At 40.0% G+C, this 21,023-nt stretch overlaps 1 protein-coding gene across 1 annotated transcript in view; it reads right to left on the bottom strand.

Moving 5' to 3' along the window:
- Positions 1–21,023, bottom strand: part of LYST (lysosomal trafficking regulator) — a 155,174-nt gene that overhangs the window by 115,374 nt on the left and 18,777 nt on the right. The window contains exons 4-10 of the mRNA XM_059397275.1: positions 15,901–15,991; positions 11,865–13,944; positions 9,187–10,216; positions 7,308–7,469; positions 5,598–5,754; positions 3,190–3,416; positions 2,608–2,674 (exon numbers count right to left, since the gene is read on the bottom strand). Of these exons, the coding sequence (XP_059253258.1) occupies positions 2,608–2,674; positions 3,190–3,416; positions 5,598–5,754; positions 7,308–7,469; positions 9,187–10,216; positions 11,865–13,944; positions 15,901–15,991 (3,814 nt within the window). The remainder of the gene's footprint in view (positions 1–2,607; positions 2,675–3,189; positions 3,417–5,597; positions 5,755–7,307; positions 7,470–9,186; positions 10,217–11,864; positions 13,945–15,900; positions 15,992–21,023) is intronic.

The following is a 21,023-nucleotide window of genomic DNA, read 5'->3' as shown; positions in this document are numbered from 1 at the left end:
GCTTTTTCTTACACAAAGACACTATTCACTAGCCAAGCCCTATATGTGGAGGACATATTTTTCTAATGTACACAAAATGCCATTTGAGGTAACAGTAGCCCTAATGGCCCTCCCAAGTGAAGCTCTCTTTATATGGTATTTGGGGAGCCTCTATATTCCACTGGCACATGCACACAGAGCTCTTCAACATACTGCCTGTTCAGGGCAGATGCCAAACAGGAAGACAAATTTTCAATATTAGCTTCAACAGCTTTCTTAAATAGAAATAGCCAAAATAGGTTCAAAAAGTATTTGAGGATTAGCAACATAAATAAGAAAAACCAAGATATAAAAGACAAATAAATTGATTAACTGACCCGAGAGAGAAAATAAATAATTTAGGGTAGAGAAGATATCTTTCTAAAATGTTAGTGACTAAATCCAGATATATTTAAGAAGATATTATATTCTTATATGAAAATGGAATAACCAGAAAACAAACAAACAAAAAGAAGCTCTTAAATATTAAGAGATAACTGCCAAAATTAAAAATTGAACAAAAGGTCAAAAGGTTGGAATAGAATGGAAGAAATCTGCCAAAACATGGCACAAAAAGAGAGAAGGAGGTAATGTGACAGGAAAGCTAAGGCATGCAAGACCAATTCAGGAAGGCCCAAGATTATGATCAGAATGTAGGAAAGAAGAGAGCAGAAAACATGCAGAGGAGAAAACTACTCTTTTCTTTGTGACTGTAAGTTCGACCTTCCTAGATATGACACCAAAAGCATTGTGACAAAAGCAAAAACAGATAAATTGGTCTTCACCAAAATAAAAAATGTGTGCTTCAATTATACATCATCAGGAGAGTGAAAAGATAAGCCAAGGATTGAGAGAAAATATTTCAAGTCATACACCTTTGATAAGGGGCTTTTATCTAGAACATACTTAAAAATTCTTAAATTCAATGACTAAAACCACAAATTACTGTATTTGAAAATAGGTAAAGGGGGGTGCCTTCAGTCGATTAAGTGGCTGCTTTCAGCTCAGATCATGATCCCAGGGTCCTGGGACTGAGCCACTTGTTGGGTTCCCTGGGCAGCAGGAGCCCGCTTCTCCCTCTCTCTGCCATTCCCCCTGCTTGTGCTCTTTCTCTCTCTCTCTCCTCCCTTGGTTGCTCTAGCTGTATCTCAAATAAATAAATAAAATCTTTTAAAAAGTGGGTAAAAAATTGAATAGAAATTTCTCTAAAGATATCCAAGGAAGATGCACAGATGGCCAGCGAGCACATGAAAGTATGTGTGATAACATTAGCCATCAGGAAAATACAAATCATAACCACAGTGAGAGTAACATGGCAGGCCCACTAAGATGGATATAACGAAAAAGACGGGTCATAACAAGTGTTAGCAAGGATGTGCGGCGATTAGAATCTTCATATACTGTATAGAATATAAAATAATGCAGCCACTTTGGAAAACACTCTGGCTGCTCCTCATCTGAAAGTTAACACTATACCCAAAAGAAAAGAAAACACATGTCCATGTGGAAACTAGTACATGAGTGGTCATAGCATTATTCCTAAGAGCAAATAAGTGGTAATGTTTGCACAACTCTGCAAATATACCAAAAAACACAGAACTGTATATTTTAAATGGGTGAACTGTGTAGTGTAGGAATTTTCTCTCAGTAAAACTGTCATTAAAAGGTAATGTGACAGAGTTTCTCAGAGCTAAGCCAGAAATAAGTTTTCATATCTAAAGGACCCACTAAGTGTCTACCACAATAAATACAAACATACCCATATACTAAATAAGTAAATGGAGAAGGAAAAGCTTTTCTTTATGGTATAATCCCAATTAAATATAAAAAGAATAATGGAAATAGAAAATCACTATTTGGCAAATACCACAGAATTAACAATTTCAGTCAAGAATCATCAATGGGTGCCAAGGATTAGTGGGTTCAAGTATGATGAAAAGAAAATATTTACATAGTCTCAAGTTATGTACCCCACAAGATACTTACTAATTATAAAGAGAAAACAGTAACTTTACAATGGAGAAACCTGGCAAGACACCACCTTAACCAAGTGATCAAAGTCAACATCACAGTAATAAGATACAGACATCATGAACCACAATATGATGCACTTTGAAAGGTACAACGTCACTTAGGTGGTCTGTTTGTCAAAAATGTATCACGGGAATTTAATCATGAAGAAACACCTGACAAACCTGAATTAATGTTACATGTATGTTAGACTTCTCCAACTAAAATATAAGTTTCTATTATAATGTCACCACATTACATATTCATTATGAATTCCTCAAATGTCTGTGAAAGTACAGAGTGGAGAGTGGCACTCAGTGTCTGATAAGGCAGGAACACAAGGCCAAGTCTATGTACATGACCCTGAACAACTCACTCAATCACTTGGAATCTAGACATTCCTCTCTATAAAATCAAGATACGATATGGTATGTCTATTGAACAAAAGAGATGATGCATATAAAGCGACTTTTGAAATCACAGGGCACTATGCCAATGGAAGTCATTATTAACTCTTCATTTCACATAACAACAAAATAATTTCAAAGCTATTGTGTAAAACTAACAGTTTCAACGCACCTTGAAAATCAGAATCAGCCTGTGTTAAAATACTCAAGAACCCTCCTAAAAGATTTTTCACAGTTCCCTGAAGATTAAAAAACAAAACATAAGAAATTAAATTTCTTACCTCATGAAAGCATGAAGTAACTGTAATGTCATAATAAATTATTTGATACTCTACTATCTATACATATATAAATATTTTCAAATAACTGAGAAGAATGCTATGTGTACAATTACACACTTTTCATTTTCTTTTTTTTAGGTGGTTTATACATTTATGTTTTTCATACTGTTTTTGTTTTCTGGTTTTTCAAAAACAGTGACTATATATTAAATGTAATTTATAAACTATTACCCATTCTCAGAAATAATACAAGGATTAGTTAGCAAACAACATTAATTCTTTATGCTGCTTTAGAGAACTATGGAATTAAAAGATTTTTAGAACACCATTTGTACAAAAAAACATACCTAAGGTATTATAAAAGATAAATAATCATCTCAATTTTCAGACAAGTTGAGTTCTAAATAAGGAGATGAATGACTGGGGCATGCGTGTAATAAACATTCACCGCATTTACTATATGCATCTTTTACCTGTTGCATGAGTAGAAAGATATTCTTTTCCTTCTGTCTGATGATTTTCAAAAAACTCTCAAATACGTGGGCAAGTACATCAAGTTTGGCTTTACCAGTTGAAAGTAAATTTAATTCCAGCATACAAATCTCGGGATATATGATTTCCCCTTCAGTGAAGGTTTCCATCAAGTCCTTTGAACTGCTTAACACACTAAAACTTTCTGCTTCAGGTTTTAAGTCTACACCTGAAAGAGGAAAAGAAAAAGATGATTTTTATTCCCTAAACCCTGAATAAATGTTTCAAATCTCACTTAACATTTTAGGAGATCTTGTGCCAAAGTGCCCTTTGTAAGAAGATTCTCACACAGCCTTTTCCTACATGCCATCTTTTGATTAGAATAAGTATCTTGGAAAATCAAGTCTAATGGATATTTTGAAGATAAATGAGTGGCTTAAAAGTAATTTTGATCTTCAATAGAATTATAAATATCAACAGTAACTTTTATAGACATAAGATACAGGGGCACCTGGGTGGCTCAGTGGGTTAAAGCCTCTGCTCTCGGCTCAGGTCACAATCCCAGGATCCTAGGATCAAGCCCCGCATTGGGCTCTCTCCTCGGCAGGGAGCCTGCTTCCACCTCTCTCTCTATCTACCTGCCTCTCTGCCTACTTGTGATCTCTGCCTGTCAAATAAATAAATAAAATCTTAAAAAAAAAAAAAGATACAGATTTAACACATTTTATCTGGCACAAGTGGGAAAAACACTATCCCAAACTTTCTGACCCCAAAATACCTAAATCACAGGCTAGTTCATTTGCCCGTTCAGATCTCTGTGAAAAAGACAGCTTCAGCTATTGGTTGGATAAATCCTAAACTTTGTCTTCTTCATAAGTGAGAAATGAACACTGTCACTGAATATTACATTTTGGAAAATTTGACTGATGTGCTCTTAAAACTGACTATAGCGCTGTTTTAAAAATGTTCATGTAGTTAAGAAATTTATAAATGTCTACATGATTAAGAACTAATCAGCAAGCCTATAAAAAGGAGGAGGTCTGTCATTATGAAATGTCAGTACACAGATAAAACCTACACCATCGAACTAATATTTTTTCCAAAAGAGCTTGCTCAGAAGATAGGAATGGGGGGAGATGGGAGGAAAGTGGTTAAAAGGTGCAAACTTCTAGTTAGAAGATAAATTAGCACGAGGGATGTAATGGACAACATGAGGACTACAGTGAACACTGCTGTGTGATATGTAAGAAAGTGGTCAGCAGAATAGAACGTACAAATTCTCATCACAGGAAGAAATTCCTTTCTTCTTTTCTTTTTACTGTATGTGTATAAGATGATGGAAGTTAACTTATACTATCGTAATCATTGTTTCATAATATTTGTAAGTCAAACCATCATGCGCAGATCTTAAATTTCTACAGTTATGTATGTCAATTATTTCTTAATAACACTGGAAAAAAGAATAGTTTAATAAACCGAGTAAGTTATATGAATCTGTGTGTGGCTATATACATATACACATACATAGATTCTTTCAATTTGTGGCTGCTTTTGCTCTTTTTACTCTTTATTATACACAAACACTTGCTATGGGTCCAACAAGACCTTTCCCTTAGGACACCCACAATTATTCCTTCATGCAATGGGAAAGAGAAACTAGACTGAGGAAGACCAGGTGCTGGAAACGGTGAAGACTAGCAGTCCTGGGACGGCCATAATGCCAACATTCAAGAGATGGAATCTTCCAGAAAGATCTTGGCTCCAAAAGCCCATCTATTCTATTCTACCCAAATTTTAAGCCCAGAGACAAAGGATCATGTTCAATCCGAGGGATAAGCTGGGTTGTGGTGAGTTAAGAAATCTGGGCTGCACCATCCTTGGATGTCACAGAAAGATGTCTATACTCCTTACATTAATTCATCTTTCTAACAAACTGCCTGAAATGCTCTTCCTGTCAGTGTCTGTCTGGATAGATTTTTTTAAAAATTTAGGCCTCGCTATAAACCAAACATCTTCAGTGAGACCTTCTCTGACCACCCAACCACTATCACATCAGCCTGTTTTATTTCTTCATATTGTTCACTTCTGACACCTGGTGTTTGTTTTTTTCTACTGGAATATCGATGAAAGCAGGGACTCTCTCTACCCTGTATTCCAGTATTCTACTGGAATATCGATGAAAGCAAGGACTCTCTACCCTGCATTCAGTCAATTTGGCAATAACAAAATATATCTGTATGACGTTGCCTATATAAATGCCAGAATTTATTGTCAAGATCAAATAAAATGAAGCAATGCGCTTTTTAAATGGCAAGGCAATACAAAATTCTAAAGGGTATCACCGCAGCCACTTTGCTAATTGATAATCTGACTTGCAAATCCAATCACAAGTACTTCAGTGGTATTTTACCATCGTCTCCGGCTTCACTGTCCTCAGGATTGCTCTCGCTGTCTGCTTCATAGCCTTCTTCTTCAACCAAAAGTTTGAGACTGCAACACCGAGAGTCCTCAGCGTCTTCTGAAAAATCACCAGGTCGTGATGACAGTTCTTCCTCAGACGGATGGCGCTGTAAGAGCAGCACAATCAGAAGGTGAAAGTTGTAATATCTGCTCATGTTTAGTAACAGAATGTTTATTACTCCAAAATCATTTTAAGGATAGCTTCTGCGTTTTCTTTAAGGAAAAAAGTCTCAGGAATCAATAAGATGCACTATAAATTATGAAATTCATGCAGCAAAAAATTTCCAGACTCTCTCAACTTTATGAACACTTCAGAAATGGGGGTCTCTAACAGATGAAGCTATAGGTCACTTCAGTTTTACTGAAAAAGACATCTATGAAATTTCACTCTTAGTTACATAATAGGAAATGTCTAAAAACCACAATGAGTTGGAACTATATTTCTTACAACTTAATGCTAGCAAATAAGTATTATTTTTATAACTTTGTTCAGGGAAAAAGACATTTCCATAGGATTTTTATAAATAAAATGTTTCATAAACTAGGTAATCAGAGTAGACATAAAAATTATTCAACAGATTCAATCTCTAAAAACAGACTGAGGGTTGCTGGAGGAGGGGGGACAAGAGAGGGTGGTGGGGATATGGACATTGGGGAGGCTATGTGCTATGATGAGTGCTGTGAAATGTGTAAACCTGGTGATTCACAGACCTGTACCCCTGGGGATAAAAATACATTATATGTTTATTTTAAAAAATTATTCAACAGGATTAATTTTAAGATTTCAGAATCCAGTTGTCCATACGCAAGCATTTGGGAAATTGAGAACATTAATTCTGGCAATAACCTGCTGTGTGAAATCTTCCTTTTCTTATAAAAATGCTACCAATATCTTCACTTTAGAACACATTTCCACTTGAAGCATGTCAGAGTACTTTACCACTGCAACATTAATGAAAGGCAGAAATAAAGTAGTATTTTAACACTTTCCAATAAACCAACTGATGCAGGAATATGACAAAGGCAACGGTTGCTATTTCAGTAAGTTTTTTAAAGTTATAACAAACAGCAACATAAAATATTGTGGCAGAGGATTATAAAATGTCATTTATCTGGCTAGACTGCGAAATTAAAGAGAAGTTACATAAAAATAAAAGACAGTATTATTAGGAAGTTACATAAAGATAAAGGACAATTAGTTAAAGGTTAAAGAAACTTGGAAGAAGCAGCTAATTTCTATGCAAGTATAGTCATTTTTGTTTGAGTGATGTAAAATTAAAATGCATAGAGGGTTCTGGAAATACTAACTGTATATTAGGAAAGGATCAGAAGATAGGATCAGAAAAAACAGCTGAGTCATCACCATCCCTGAACTATCATTTAATAAACTATCAGTTATATGTAAGACTTATCAGATCATACATTTTTGTCCCACTGAGAGTAAGTCTCAGTAAACTGCCACATTGCTCTGGTTTTTTATGAGATCGGGCACTGAGTAAATGCTATCCACCCCACAGATGGGAGATACGACACCCAGAATTCACCTGACCAAATCCTGGCCCATGTGTTCTAACCACATTCGTGAGGGCCCTACTCCCATCCCACACATGTCTGCCTCTGCCAGTCACACTCAAACAACACACCTGGATCTTATCCATACCTTCTCAGTCATAGCATCATGGTGTTCAAAATCTGCTGAATGATTCCCCAGTGCGACTCGAAGCAGGGCATCAAATAAAGGCTTTGCCAATTCTGTTTCAGTCACCTTTGACCGGGAAAGATGGTCCCTCATTTCAAACAATATGTTTTCCACAGACAAGTTCTAAGGTAAAATAAAGGATACTAAGAATATTAATAACATGCTTTAAACAAATTAAAGTGAGAAAATAAATAATATTTACTTAATAAGTAGAAACATAGTCCATTTATTTGCAGTAGATATGAAAGTAAAAGGACTACAAATATCTAGCTCTTATACAAATACCCAGTTACAGTTAATAACATTTTTATTTATCAAATGCTTCACTCACCTTATTTCATTCTGAATTTCAGTGGATCACAAATTAACTGTATCATACACAAAAAAGATTAGTTGAAACTTCAGAGTTTTGATTAACTATCCCGACATTTTACAAATGCCTTACTCTTAGAGATTCTATAAGACTCTAAGAAGGGCTTAGATTCCAGTCCCTTCCACTCTCTCCCTTCTTTATTCCCTCCCTTCTCTCCTTGAAGGAAACTCTTGCTGCTGGCCTGTGTCCCTCTATTAGGTGATAAGGCCACAAAGATAAATATGAAACTGACTTCTCCCTTAATGAATTCCCTCCACCCAGCATAAGAAACAGATTCTTGTAGACAAGGCATGATGATGACCACACTAGAGCTATAAACAAAGTTCTAGGATAATCAAAAAGAGAGAAGGTGCCTGAGAGACCTGTCAAAAGTGTCTGGGGGAGGGGTCGTATGAGATGGATAAGAACAAGTAGTAGTGGGCAGGCATCGAGGCAGAAGTCTGCTGGTCAGAAGAACACATCCAGAATTCCTAACAAGGAGTGGCATCTTGAGAAGCTGTCAGCTAGCTCAGTGCGGTGGACGGCAGCATGGTGAAGGGAGGCAGGACGCGAAGCTACGCACGGAAGTAAACACAAGACACTAGGGCTCTGTATGCTGGCCTACAGAGTCTGGGGTTTTAACTTTGAGCACTGTGGAGACATCAGGATTTTTTAGATAGGAGTTAACAGGGAGACAGGAACTGCAGCAGGGAAAGCCTGTTGGCTGACAGAACAGTTAGGGATGGTTATGAACAGGGGGTCTGCCATATTTGAAGTTTCTTTAGAAGCAGGGCCTGAAACTGAGGACTCTCTTTCCAGCTGAGGAATGTTCTCAGGAAAAATCTGTAGGGTCGTGAGGGAAGCAGAATATATTTGGGGGTGGTGGAGGGGGGAATCCAGGCAAGAATGTGGTTTCAGAATAAATGCTGGGCTCCAGCCTAATTCCATGGGAAGCTCTGGAGCCTGGACTGTACCGCAAAGATTGTCCCACTCCACAGAGCTGTATCTATCCATCACTGGCTATGAGCACCCTTCCCAGGCGTCTACAGAAGGGGCGTCTCCCAGGAGCCAAGGGCAATCCTGAGGAGACAACTCACATCCCTGGAGCAATGGCAGATGGGTGCCTCAGCTTGGTAAAGGGGACCTGAGCAGGGCACCGAACAGCATCACACGGAGATTATAAAGTCTGAACTTTGAAACACAAAGCCCATTACTACTCATCCGACACATAATGCGTATCTAATGCCTTTCAGGGTTGATAACTTCGATACATGTGGTTTTGCCTTCCAAACTGAACTGTAAGCGTCTTGAGGGCAAGACCTGGGTCATGCACTTCTCTGTCCTCCATAGCACCTGACACTGGACTAAGCATAAAGAAGCTTCTCAGTACTTATAATCTTTGGAAAAACAAAATGGCAATAGTATTACGTTAGAATTTTCAAACAAAGAAAGTAAAGCACAAAAGCCGAACAAAGGAGAAGCTATTACCTGATTAGGAAACTCTAATTCCGTTTTTTGCTGACTAGCTCTGGTGCTGTGAAGACAAATGGCAAGAAGGGCTTCCAAAAGTCGGATACTCTGTAGGGAAGTCTCACTTTCTCGACTCGTGAGCCCCTCTACTTCCTCAGGAGCAGCCTCAGTAGCTGAAATACGTCCCCCATTTGCAGAAGAGAGATGCTGTGACTCTAATTTACCTACAATGTCAGCAGTCCTGTTTAGACCACCCAGTTCTGACACTGTGGGGTCTCTTTTGACAGCTGAAGATAATAAGTCTTCCCTTGTGGTGATCTCAGACGGAGACGTTCCATTTATATCTTGGTTTTCATGTGTGTGGAGGTCTCCTTCCCTTTGCCCTTGCTCCTCTCCTGGACTTCTGAACAGTTTCTGTATGATCATAAATATTAATTTATGGCAAGCCTGGAAACCACCAAGCCTGTAGAACTGTTTCTGGAAAACCGGACTCAACATGTAGATCCAACGACACATGGACCAAATGTCTGCTGCTTGGTGCATATGTTTGGGAGAAGGCAAGACGAGGCTCTCGGGAGATACGCATAGCGGCATGCAATGTAAAGGCTCACTGGTTGTACTGTCATAGCCAGAAGTATCTTCTGAGTCATTGGCCAACTCTCTGTCGGATTCTGCTTCCTTACTGACGCATAAGAATGCCACACAGAGGAAGAGGTTTATCATGTTGATGTGAACATCCTGGCTAAAAGACTTCCATTTCTTTGGATAGGCTTCTTTGAGGCTGGCATAAAACTTGCTAAGACTCTGGGGAGAATCTGAGCAAACTTGCTGGTTACGAAAAGAAGTACCTACATTTAAAGACGACAAGTCCTTCTGTTCGACGTCTATCCCATCAACACTTGGAACTGAAGAATCTTTTTGTTGTTCCCCTAGGCTGATTATCAGAGTTTCAAAGGCTTTTAGGGAATGACTTCGAATACCATCTAAGTAATTTAATTCAATTAGTTGATTTACTCCATTACAACTTAAAAACAAATCTCTTATTATCCTGTGAGAGAAAAAAAATACACAAGATTTTACATATAGAAACATCACTTATAAATAGGTACGTATACTATTTAAATACGTCATTGCTGCATGTGGTAGATATTAAACACTAATCGATTCATCAATTATCTGGCTGGTGTTCTTCATGAGAGCAGGATCTCAAATTATTTTCTAATTACTTTCACATACATCCTTCTTCAAACATCACAAATATGACTCCAGCTTATTTAGGAAGAATAGATTACACACACACACACTAGTTACATGAAGCAACTCAGGGAAGAATACTTATCCCCAACTGGCAGGTTCTGTGTAAATTCTAAACGACACAACCACCTCCGCACTTGAGATGGACAGACTCTGACAAGAGGCAAGTCTGTGTGTGTCCATCTGTTTGTCTGCCTGCTGGCTTACTCGGGAATTCTCGCGTGTTTTACATCTGCACCACATAAAGGGAAGGAACCAAGCTGCAGATCTGAGTCTCAGGTGAGACTCATGGGGTCTGGATCACTGGAATCCTACTAATAACTAAGTAAGTCAGCTCAGTAAAGATCCAAGTTGTCCACAAATACGCCAAAGAGTTACAAAGCTTTTCAAATCAAAGTCAGTTTTATTTAAACTATGTGAGGATGTCAGAAATTAAAAAAAAATTGTAAAGATAATGATGACAGGTTATTTATTATTATGTTTTTGAAATGGTATATACATGAATTTGTAAGACCAGATTATCAGAAGCAAGCTTTATTTATGTAATTATTTTTTAAGTACCAGACTTGACGATCACAAAATCTGAAAATTTACTGGTAGAATTCTAAGTAATTTGGATTTTCCCTTTTTTGTTTAAATTTTAGTTTATTTATTTGTCAGAAAGAGAGAGAGAGAGAGAGAAAGAGAGCACAAGCAAGGGAAGGCAGAGGGGAAAGAAGGCTCCCCACCGAGCAAGGAGCCCAACACGGGACTCAATCCCAGGACCCCAGGATCATGACCCAAGCCAAAGCAGATGCTTAACCAACTGAGCCACCCAGGTGTGGCTTAATCTTCTTTTTGCTTATCTGTATTTTCTGTTTTTTTTTTTTTATATACATTGTGTATATAACAAATGTAAATGTGGTATTTAAGAAATCAGAATCCCCTTAAGTCTACTGCCTTGACAAATAATTATCATTTTAGGTATGTGTGTATTTTACAAAGCTGTAAATAAGTGGGTGATATTTCTAATTTTGTATGTTTTATTGATAAAATATTTTTAGCACTTTCTCATATCACAGCATGGTCTTTGTGAACATTATTTTTAATGGCTAATAACATTCTGTCAAGTAAATATAAATTAATTAATTTAACTTTGCCTCTGCTATTGGATATCTGTGTTGTGTCCATCCTTCCCTCACTGGTGTATATTTAAAACTTTTTTTCCACTGAGAAATTAAAATCAATGGCTCTGTGCTCTTCCCTATAACTACCCCAGGAAACTGAAATAAATTAATAGATCAATAGATCAACCAATCAATACAAGTAAAGCAAACTCTGACATGGGTTGGGAACACTTTTTGTTGTTAAGATAAATTAAATCCTAGGAAAGAATAATGGGTAAAGACATTTAAAAGCACACAATAAGGAAACGGTATCTGCGCAGATGCCCACATACGAACCTGGACTTAAGCAGAGCAGGCAGGGTTTTTAAATAAACCTGCAGCACTTCCTGGGGCAAACACTGGTCATGATGGGGACATGAGTGCATCTGAGCTGACGTGACGCTACTGTGTTGACAATGGTGTGCTAACTCGACACCTCGCTGGAGCACAGGGTTAAAGACGGAATGATACAGTTTCCACCGCACAACGACATTGCCTCTCTGCATTAGAGAGCAGATGTGATGTGCAATCTGTACGCTACGTAACCTGTCTTCCTCAAAAACAAACTTCTGATAAGCCTCTAAGGCGTCCCATTTCCACAGCAAGTCTTCAGATCCACTGCTGGGCAGGATCCCTTGAAATCTGTAGGCAGGGCTGGCCAGACCTGGGCAAGGGGTGGCCTCACACAAGTTTCCCTGCAGCATCTCTTCCAATCTGGCGAGTTGATCAGGGTCCATGGTACAAATATTGCAAGCCGCTTGTTTAATTTTTTGTGGGGCGTCAGCTCCTCCCAACTGATCCAAGATAAGCTTGTTGAGGACATTCAGTATATGCTGCTGAACATGCTTCAGCGCAGGCAGGTGGAACGCATGGAGCAGAGGGACGATCACAGATTTGGGGTCCATGCAGCAGCAGACCCCCACGGTCTGGATGCCAGACAGGATGTGGACGCAGGTGACGCTCAAGGACGCCTGCCGCAGCAAGCGCAGGCACTGGTGGGCGCACACTGCGATGCAGCAGCAGCGCTCGGGGTAATGAACGTCTCCCTCCACGGTCTCCTCAAACGGATTTTGGGAAACCTGGTTTTTAAAAGCTGAAACCAGGAGGCCCGAGAGGTCTCTGTGATGGTGCATAAAGTGAGAGTACTCACAGCGCCGGTGCCTTCTCCTCGTACACAGGGAATGATGAAGCTGCTCGGATTTCACCTTCTTGACGGTGCCCATGATTTTCATCACACTGTTGATGAGGGCTTTCAGGTGTTCTGAGGCCTCGGCGGGAGCGCCGTCCCGGGCAGCCAGCCACTCCATCTGAAGAACGGCTGTTTCAAATAAACTGAATCCGTGGTGCTGAATGAATTCCTGAACCAAATCCATGGCCTGGCTGAAGAAGAAGGGATTGGAAGCTGCACTTTGAAGACAGCAGATCAGGATCTGCAGAACCCCTTCCAGAAGCTCCGGTAAAAGAAGGGCTCTGTGACGATACTTTGAAAACGCAAAACCTTCTCGAACCTCCTGTAGTGTTCTCTTTTGTCTCGGTGCAAAGGGGTCAGGCTGCTTTTCTAGGCAAGTTCTAATTTTTAAAGCTGCTCTCAGCAATTCCGTTAAGTTTTTCCTAAGGTTTTCTGGCATCGTCTCTGCAGTACTAATATCTACTGACATAAGATGCAACACTGTTCGAAAAAGCATCCGTTGAACCAAAGCCACAGGTTCTTCAGTCCAACCTGTAGAAAGCGTCTGACTCTCCAAGTTGTCACTTAGATTACAGCAGTCCCCAAAGCCTGCCAGAAATTCAGTCAGTGTGGGCACTACAGTGGCTGCCAGAGCAGAATTATGATTCAAGGTCATGTCAAACTTACAAACTTTCTCTAATAAAGATAACAAAACATGACATAAGTCAAAGGGAGAATTATTCATGTGACTGATAATAGACAAGGCAGCTGGCTCACTCAAAATGTCACTGTTTGACTCCTGTCTTGGAATAATCTCCTTGGAATGTTCCAAAGCCATGGTGTCAGGAGGAGTCTGTTCTTTGGTTGGTAAGTGGTCAAGTTTAGCCGTAAGGTGGTCGTCTTTAGGTGACTGGGTTACAAAATGCTGTAGCAGACGGGGCCGTCGATGCTTATTCATTGCTATGCTCTTGTCATCCGAATTGGCTTCTGAGTCTGAGGTGGAGAGCCGTGTCTTTCTTGCGTCTCTTATTGAATAGCGGTGGGTAGTTTTACGCTGCCGTCTGCTTTTTCGAAAAATGTTTACTTTCGCAGAAACCTGACCAGATGGGGCACTTCCTTCTAAATATAATTTTTCCTGAGTAGATCTTTGTGAACTTGAGTTCTTTTCTTTGGTCAGGATTATATCAGCTGAGAATGGTAGATTAAAATCTGTTAAGATAAAGAACGGAAGTTTAGACCTTAATATATTTTTAAACTCAGTTTGTACAGATGATTACTCTCTTATTTATCTTCCACTTTCAGAGCTTTCCCTCAGTTTCCGCCCCCCACCGCCGCCCCGGGGCTGATTTCCTTTAGCTATCTGTTGTGTTCTCTGGATCATTTCCCCCTACACTTATTCTTCTCATGCTATGTACCCGGTAGCATTGGTTCAAAAGATACAAACTGATTTTGAAAACAACAAAGGAGAACAAAATTAGGGGCGTAAATCTGATTTGAAACCATACATTGCATTCTGACATGAACATAAGAGTCTCTAGATTATCTGGGATTTAGCACTACTATTCACACCATCTTACAAATCTCCTCTAATAGTGCCATTAATCAAGAAACAGGAGTATATTATATTCTCAAAAATAGCATTGAGCTTATATCCCTGATATAACTTAAAAACTTTAAGATGGTCCAAAATTATTTTTAAAATCGTATAATAGGTACCAACTGTTCTCTAAGATTGAGGTTAAAAGAGTTCTTCATTCAAAATATTTACCGAATGTGCCACACACTGAACTAGGTACAGGCATCCCTGTTTCATCCTCAGTGCCTAGAACCTAGGGCCTGGTACATGGACCACATGCAACACCTATTTCTTGAGGAAATGAATAAACCCTTCTTACTAATTAAAAAGTAAAATCAGTCTTTCCCTTTGCAATATTACATAGTAAGATCTATGTGAAAAATATAGTTCTAATTCAGAATGAATAAATAACAATCTATAAATAAAAGACCTGGGTCTCAAGAGAGAAGGGGAGAAATTAAAAAGAGTCTGACAAACTCCACCTAAACAAAGGATGCAGGCAATGAAGACAACTTTCCTAAAAGAACATTAGTCGGATAGCTTAAGTGATAAATAATTTGTGAATTCTACAAATTCACAAGAAAATGAGCGCAGAGTTAGTGAATCAACGAATAAGCAGTAAAACAATATTACAAGACCTTAGATAATCCCCTAAAAAGAGAGCTCCGTATCAGGAATGTATTAAAAGTACATATATGACACTGAAATACCAGATAGAAGGATTTATGTTTAACCTGATAGATTGTTAAACATCTCACAATTCACATATTACAGAAATGGTGAAGGTGAAAACTGTTCAACTGTTAATTCCTCCACTGAGACATTCACACTAAGTTTCAGATACTTAATATTATATAGATATACGTGTGTTTGTGTGTGTGTGTAATTAAAAATTTTTTTTCAAAATCAGATACTAAAAATACGTGTTGACCTTAAGTTGTAATGATTCCATCTACTCTTGAAACAAAATATTACTTCAAATTAATCTCTTCAAAGAGCAGTAAAAAAATTAAACTAAACTGCCAAAGTCACCAGTAGAGTACTGATAATAAAAAGCAGTCTTTAAGATAGGTGACAGAGCGGCACCTGAGTGGCTCAGCCGATTGTCTACTTTCAGCTCAGGTCATGTTCTCAGGGTCCTGGGATCAAGACCCAGATGCTGAGAAGAGAGACTGCTACTTCCTCTCCCTTTGCCTCTCTCTCTCTTTCAAATAAAAATAAAAATAAAATAAAATAAGCAAAGGAGCTTTCATTTCTTTCTTCAAACTTTCCACTATCCATTTCTCTGATGGGGCTGCACACCTAGACTGACCCCTTCTGCTAAGTGTTCTGTTTCCTCGTATATTTTCTGATCATTGTTACATTTGAATAAACCCCTAAGAAGCACGTCGTTTTTGTATTATTAGCAGAATAAAAATGCCTAAAGAATTTCTGAATACCTAAAGAATTTCTCCTGTCAAGTATCATGCTAATCTATACTGTTCTGAATTTGAACTGGATCAACTATTAAGGCAGAAGGAGCTTTTCCACGGATCTTCCTTCCCCAGTGGAATTTTGATAACACAAGGGATGTGATAAAAGAAACATACCTGCTGCCTTTTCTTCCTGAACAGGTATCTTCCATACCAGTGGAAGGAGTGACAGAAGTAGAGTAAGGAGCTCTTCTCTACATGTCAATGCCTGTATTAGAAACAAAGCAATCCTTCATGTCCTGAGGTCATGAGACACATAACTCCTAGAACCCCGTCTTAAACTGAGTCAAAAAATCCTTTTTCTTGAAAGGCTGCATTTGAGAAGCTAAGGGTCAAATTAATCTCAAATCCGGTGAAAGCTGTGGTGCTTTTCAACTTATAAACCCTTCCAAGGACAGAAGAATGTAAGGGTATTTGACAGTATTTAGCACATTCTTGCTGACGTTTCCGCAAACAGCTGTCATTACCACCATGCACATGGCAAGAATCTCTTACCTCTGAAGAAACAAATTTGCTAGGTGACAATGAAAAGTTAAGCCCTATTAATTAGCAAACCAATAAATGAAGTTACTAGAAAAACAAAGTCTTCATGCAGTTAAATGTAAAACTCAGAGAACACAATTTTAAAAAGAGAAATTGACATTATTAATAAAGGATGTATATAAAGAGAGAAAGACTTATTAGTGAAGGTAATCTAATAAATATGTATTGACTGCACACTACGTCCACAGCACTTACTGTCTTACCCTTTCTGGAGGATATGGTCCTGGAGAAGGTCCCCTCATTTGGTCCATCAAATACATACACACAGACAGTTAAAGAACAACAGAAGGCATGTAGTATAAGTAAGTAGCTGGGTGTGGCACCAATACTCAGTCTAGGAGTTCAGGAAAAGGAGCAATCAGTTCCAGTTAGAAGTGTGGAAATGGGACTGGAGCTGGAGAGTGAGACTGGGATGCTGCGGGGATGGGAGGGACATGGGTGGTCAGGGAATTAATGACAAATCAAGTTTAAGTTCTTCACTCCAGTCAGTGGGGAAGGAGCCACAGTAATATGTTCAGATTTGCTTGTTAGAAAGACCATTCTGGCCAGTGTATGGAGACAGAATTGGGGTGGAAAGGGAAAGGAACTGACCAGAGTTAGAGGAAGGGAAAACAAGAACCCAGATGAGAGACGATGGTAAACAGAAGTGCTCTACAGTAAAACTGAGAAACGGCAACGAAGAACAGAAATGACTTGCCGTTACCTATGGAGTGTAAGCGGGGAAAAGAAAGATCCAGAAGAACTCGAAGAATTCTGGCTTAGGCAACAAGGTGACTGATGAAGTCCTCACTGAGACAGGAAATTCAGCAGCAGTACTAGGCTGGGCTAGAGATGATGGATCCATTGTTTAGACATAATAAGTTTGAGGAGTCTGTGGGATCTTCAAACGGAGAGAGCTTTTTAGTCAACAGTTATATATATAGATCCGGAGCTTAAGAAAAAGATGCGAAGTACATAAAAAGGGACTTGGAAGCCCCTGGGGGCAGACGTCAAGGGCACAGGAGATCTCCTAAGGGGAAAATGCAGAATGGCAAGAGAGGACGGACGGAACGGAGCTCTGCAGAGCAACACCTCAAGAATGGAGAATGGTGGTGCCGGACAGAGGCCTGCCAAGGAGGCCGAAAAGTGGATCCCCCAAAGAGACATAGAGCAAGAAAAATCAAGGGAAGAGAGCAGCTCCGGAAAGAAGAAAGTCAACCAAGTCAAGAGCTGTTGTTCTTCAGTTGTGTAAGATGATGGCAGCAAAGCGTCACTGGCAACCTTAGCAAGCTCAGTATTAAGGTAATGGTAAGGGTACGAGTCAGGGGGTAGGGTAGACCGCAGGGCTGGAAAGGAACGAGAAAGCAGGGACACAGCAACCAGACTATTCCTTCTAGTGCCCTGGTTAGGAAAAGGCTGAAAACACTTCAAAAGTAAAATCTGAACTACTTTTCTGGTTCCTGCCACCACCCCTGACCCATCCCCACGGTCCAGTCTGAAGGGCTTCCCGAATGTGGCTTGGGCTGTACCCCCGGCATGTCTTCTTCACGTGCACGGCCCTTGTCGTTCTCCACCATCCTCCCGTCTGCCGAATGTCAACTCACTCTTCAGGCAAGTCTTAGTCCCTCTGCGGAGAGACTTCTCTACTCCCTCCTCGGGCAAGTTGGGTCTCATGTTCCTGACTGGCTTCTGGTACAGCAAACAACTTCCTCAACTTTCCTGCCTGAATGCCGGCTTTCCTCCATGACTCAGCAAATATTTAGTGAGCCCTGCCATGTGCCACTTGGCAGGGGGGGCGAACAAGGAAGACACTATTTGCCTTCTCACAAAGCTGACATTCCTAGCAGGGGAGATGGAAAATAATGGGTACAAATAAGAAAACTTCATACAGAATGCTGTGCTGTGAAGAAAACTAAACAGGACAGGGATTATAGAGTGACTCAAAGGAGGACACTTAGATAGGCTGTTCAGAACGGGCCACTTGAGCAGATGCTCAAAGAGAAGAAGGAGTCCTTGCAAAGATTTGAAGGAAAAGGGCTCCTAGGAAGTACACAAAGGGTCGGGAGTGGGCTTGGTTATTTCACAGGATGGCAAGCAGGCCAGTGTGGCTGGGAGAGCAGTGGGGAGTGCTAGGAGATGAGACTGGAGGGCAGAGACTGGCAAGGTGGAGGGTGCCAGATCTAATGCGGCCTGCGGGCCAAGTGAAGGAGTTTGGATTTATCTCTAAATGGGATGGGAAACTTTTCCAAAAGTTCTTTCCAGTCCCCGCTCAGAGCATGGACTCCCAGGCCCAGGCCCCAGTCCTTAGCAATCACCCTTCTTTCCTGGCATGCCTAGTGCAGAGTTGGATGTTAAATGTTATCTCCTTGAATGACTTTCAATTCTGGATGAACGTCAGAATGATTCCCAAAGGCCCTAGTTCCAGGTGATTGACCTCAAAATTAGAAAGACGAACGATGTCTGGGTAACATTTCCATGTACAGCTCATACTCGGTGTGTACCTCAGTATTTTTAAAGATGCCAGCCAGCAAAATGCCCAAGGTCTTTCAAAAAATGTAAACCAATTTTGGGCATGCCATTCCTGTAGAGTCCTCTCGATCTGAGTCTTTATCTTTGGCAGATGAACTAATACATTCTAGAAGAGCTTGCAGAAACCTTACAAGTGTGTGAAGCACCCCAGCCCTTGCCCTGTAACAGTATACTGGCAAATCGTCATTGCCACACTAATAGGCGTTCCTGCCTCCCAGCCTCTGCATGACAAATGGTCTGCAGCCTCACTCCTGCCCCCTTAGCTAAGGGGGCTCTCACTACCTTCAAGGCCCAGCTCCAGCAAAACCTCTTTTGAGAAGCCTTTTCTCCCACACCAACCCCCGTTTGCCATTCCCCTGTTCCACAGCCCTCACCTCCCACCCCAGCTCAGGACCTCATGCCTGTTTCCCCATTTCACCAAGTGGATTAGTTCTGGAAAACCATGGGCCTTTCCAAAGAATGAGACTGAAGCAAGTGCAGGATTTTGGTTTTTGCCACCTCTGCTGGAACTGCAGTCCTGAGGAGGACACGGCTTGCCTCTCCATGGCCCAATATGGCAGTGAGTGTCCAACTCCTGACCTCATTCAATCACGGTACTTCTTAACACATCCATCATTGGGGAAGCTCTTGCTATTCCTCTGGATCTATTACTTTTTTAGGTATTGCACATTTCCAGATTTACTTATGCTTTCAAGTTCCAAAGAAACCACACGGATCATTCTATCCCTTTGCAAGTCAGAGAATCCTTTGCTCTTATTTGTGGGTATCCTGGTAAACTAGAACTTGCAGTGCTCTATTTCAACCCCAGCTCTGGTTCTTCTCTTGCAAGGTTCTAATGATAATTGTCACAGTGTCCAGAGGAATGGGGTGCTACCTCATGCCAACAAGGAGAAAGTTCTCAATATGCCATATTTGGCAACATACACCATAAACGGATTCCTGGCTATTCCTACACTGTCCGTTCTATAGAAATCACACCACTCTTCATTTAATACTTACATTTTTCTGTTTCCCCTTCTGCAGGAAAAAGGACAGCAACATGCCTTTTTAAATTCCCCCAGAGCAGTAATAAATAGTAAAATCACTCTCATTTAGGTGGTAATTTTTTAGCTCAACTCAAGAAACGTATTTTAGGTACCTATCAGGTGTCAGGCATTGCTCCTTTCAGTTCAAGTAATGGTGGCAGGGTCGGGGGGGGTGGGGAGGTGGGGAAGGCAAGTGAGTCTGAGGAAGGGCTGAGAGGAGAGGCAGATGGGTGGCCAGGATGCTGCAAAGGCAGGTGAAAACCAAACCAGTGGGGTTCAAGGACCTCAGGATGACAGGCTAAGCTTAGGGCCTGGACTGGATTCAGAATGTGATGGAAGATGACCAAAGTTACTTTAATTGGTATTAATGATATTACTTTAAATCTGGATTTTGACATGCTAATTAAATTTAATGTTCCAGCCATAGACAGAAATATATGTAAGTCCTTTATTTCTTCTATCAGAATTTTATAATTGTTTCTAATGTATGTGTGTATACACACACACACACACAAGAACATTTCTTCATTAGTACTGTAAAAAGAATCTTTAATTTTGTTTTCTAGCTATATAGCTGTGGCTAAAGGAAATTACGATCATCTGGATTTTTCTGTATATGCTACTTTAAGAATGGTATTTTTATTTCTCCATCCAAGGAGAGCAGCAGAATTCCAGAGGAGGAGAAAGCCAAGCACGGAACTCATGGCTTTTCTCACGTTTTAGCTGTCATTACTTTGATGATCCACTTTACTACTGTGTGTTTTTAAAACATGATAACGAACAGAAATAGTCATAAAGAGTTATTATGTTGATTCTATTATAGAACTTATTCCTAAAAAATATTATTGGTTTTTCTCCTCTTGGTATATGGCATCCTCTATTCTTAATCTGTTTGAGTTTTTCAATGCATTAATTTCATCAAACATTTTTGCTTAGAGTTCTTGAATTACAACAGGGGTGGCAATCTTTGTTAGTAAACATCTCCGCCTTTTTGAATCATATATGGCCTCTGCTGTACATTCTTCTGTTTCTTTTAACAACCTTTGAAAAATGAAAAACTATTCTTAGCTTGTGGGCTGTCTAGAAACAGATGACTGGCCGTAGGATTTGGGTCTGCAGGCCCCAGTTCACCCAGCCAGTCTCTGTGGCCTTTCCTCCTCCCTT

Source organism: Mustela nigripes, chromosome 4 (genome assembly GCF_022355385.1).
Source record: "Mustela nigripes isolate SB6536 chromosome 4, MUSNIG.SB6536, whole genome shotgun sequence".
NCBI lineage: Eukaryota > Metazoa > Chordata > Mammalia > Carnivora > Mustelidae > Mustela > Mustela nigripes.
This window is presented reverse-complemented; position numbering and strand designations above follow the sequence as displayed.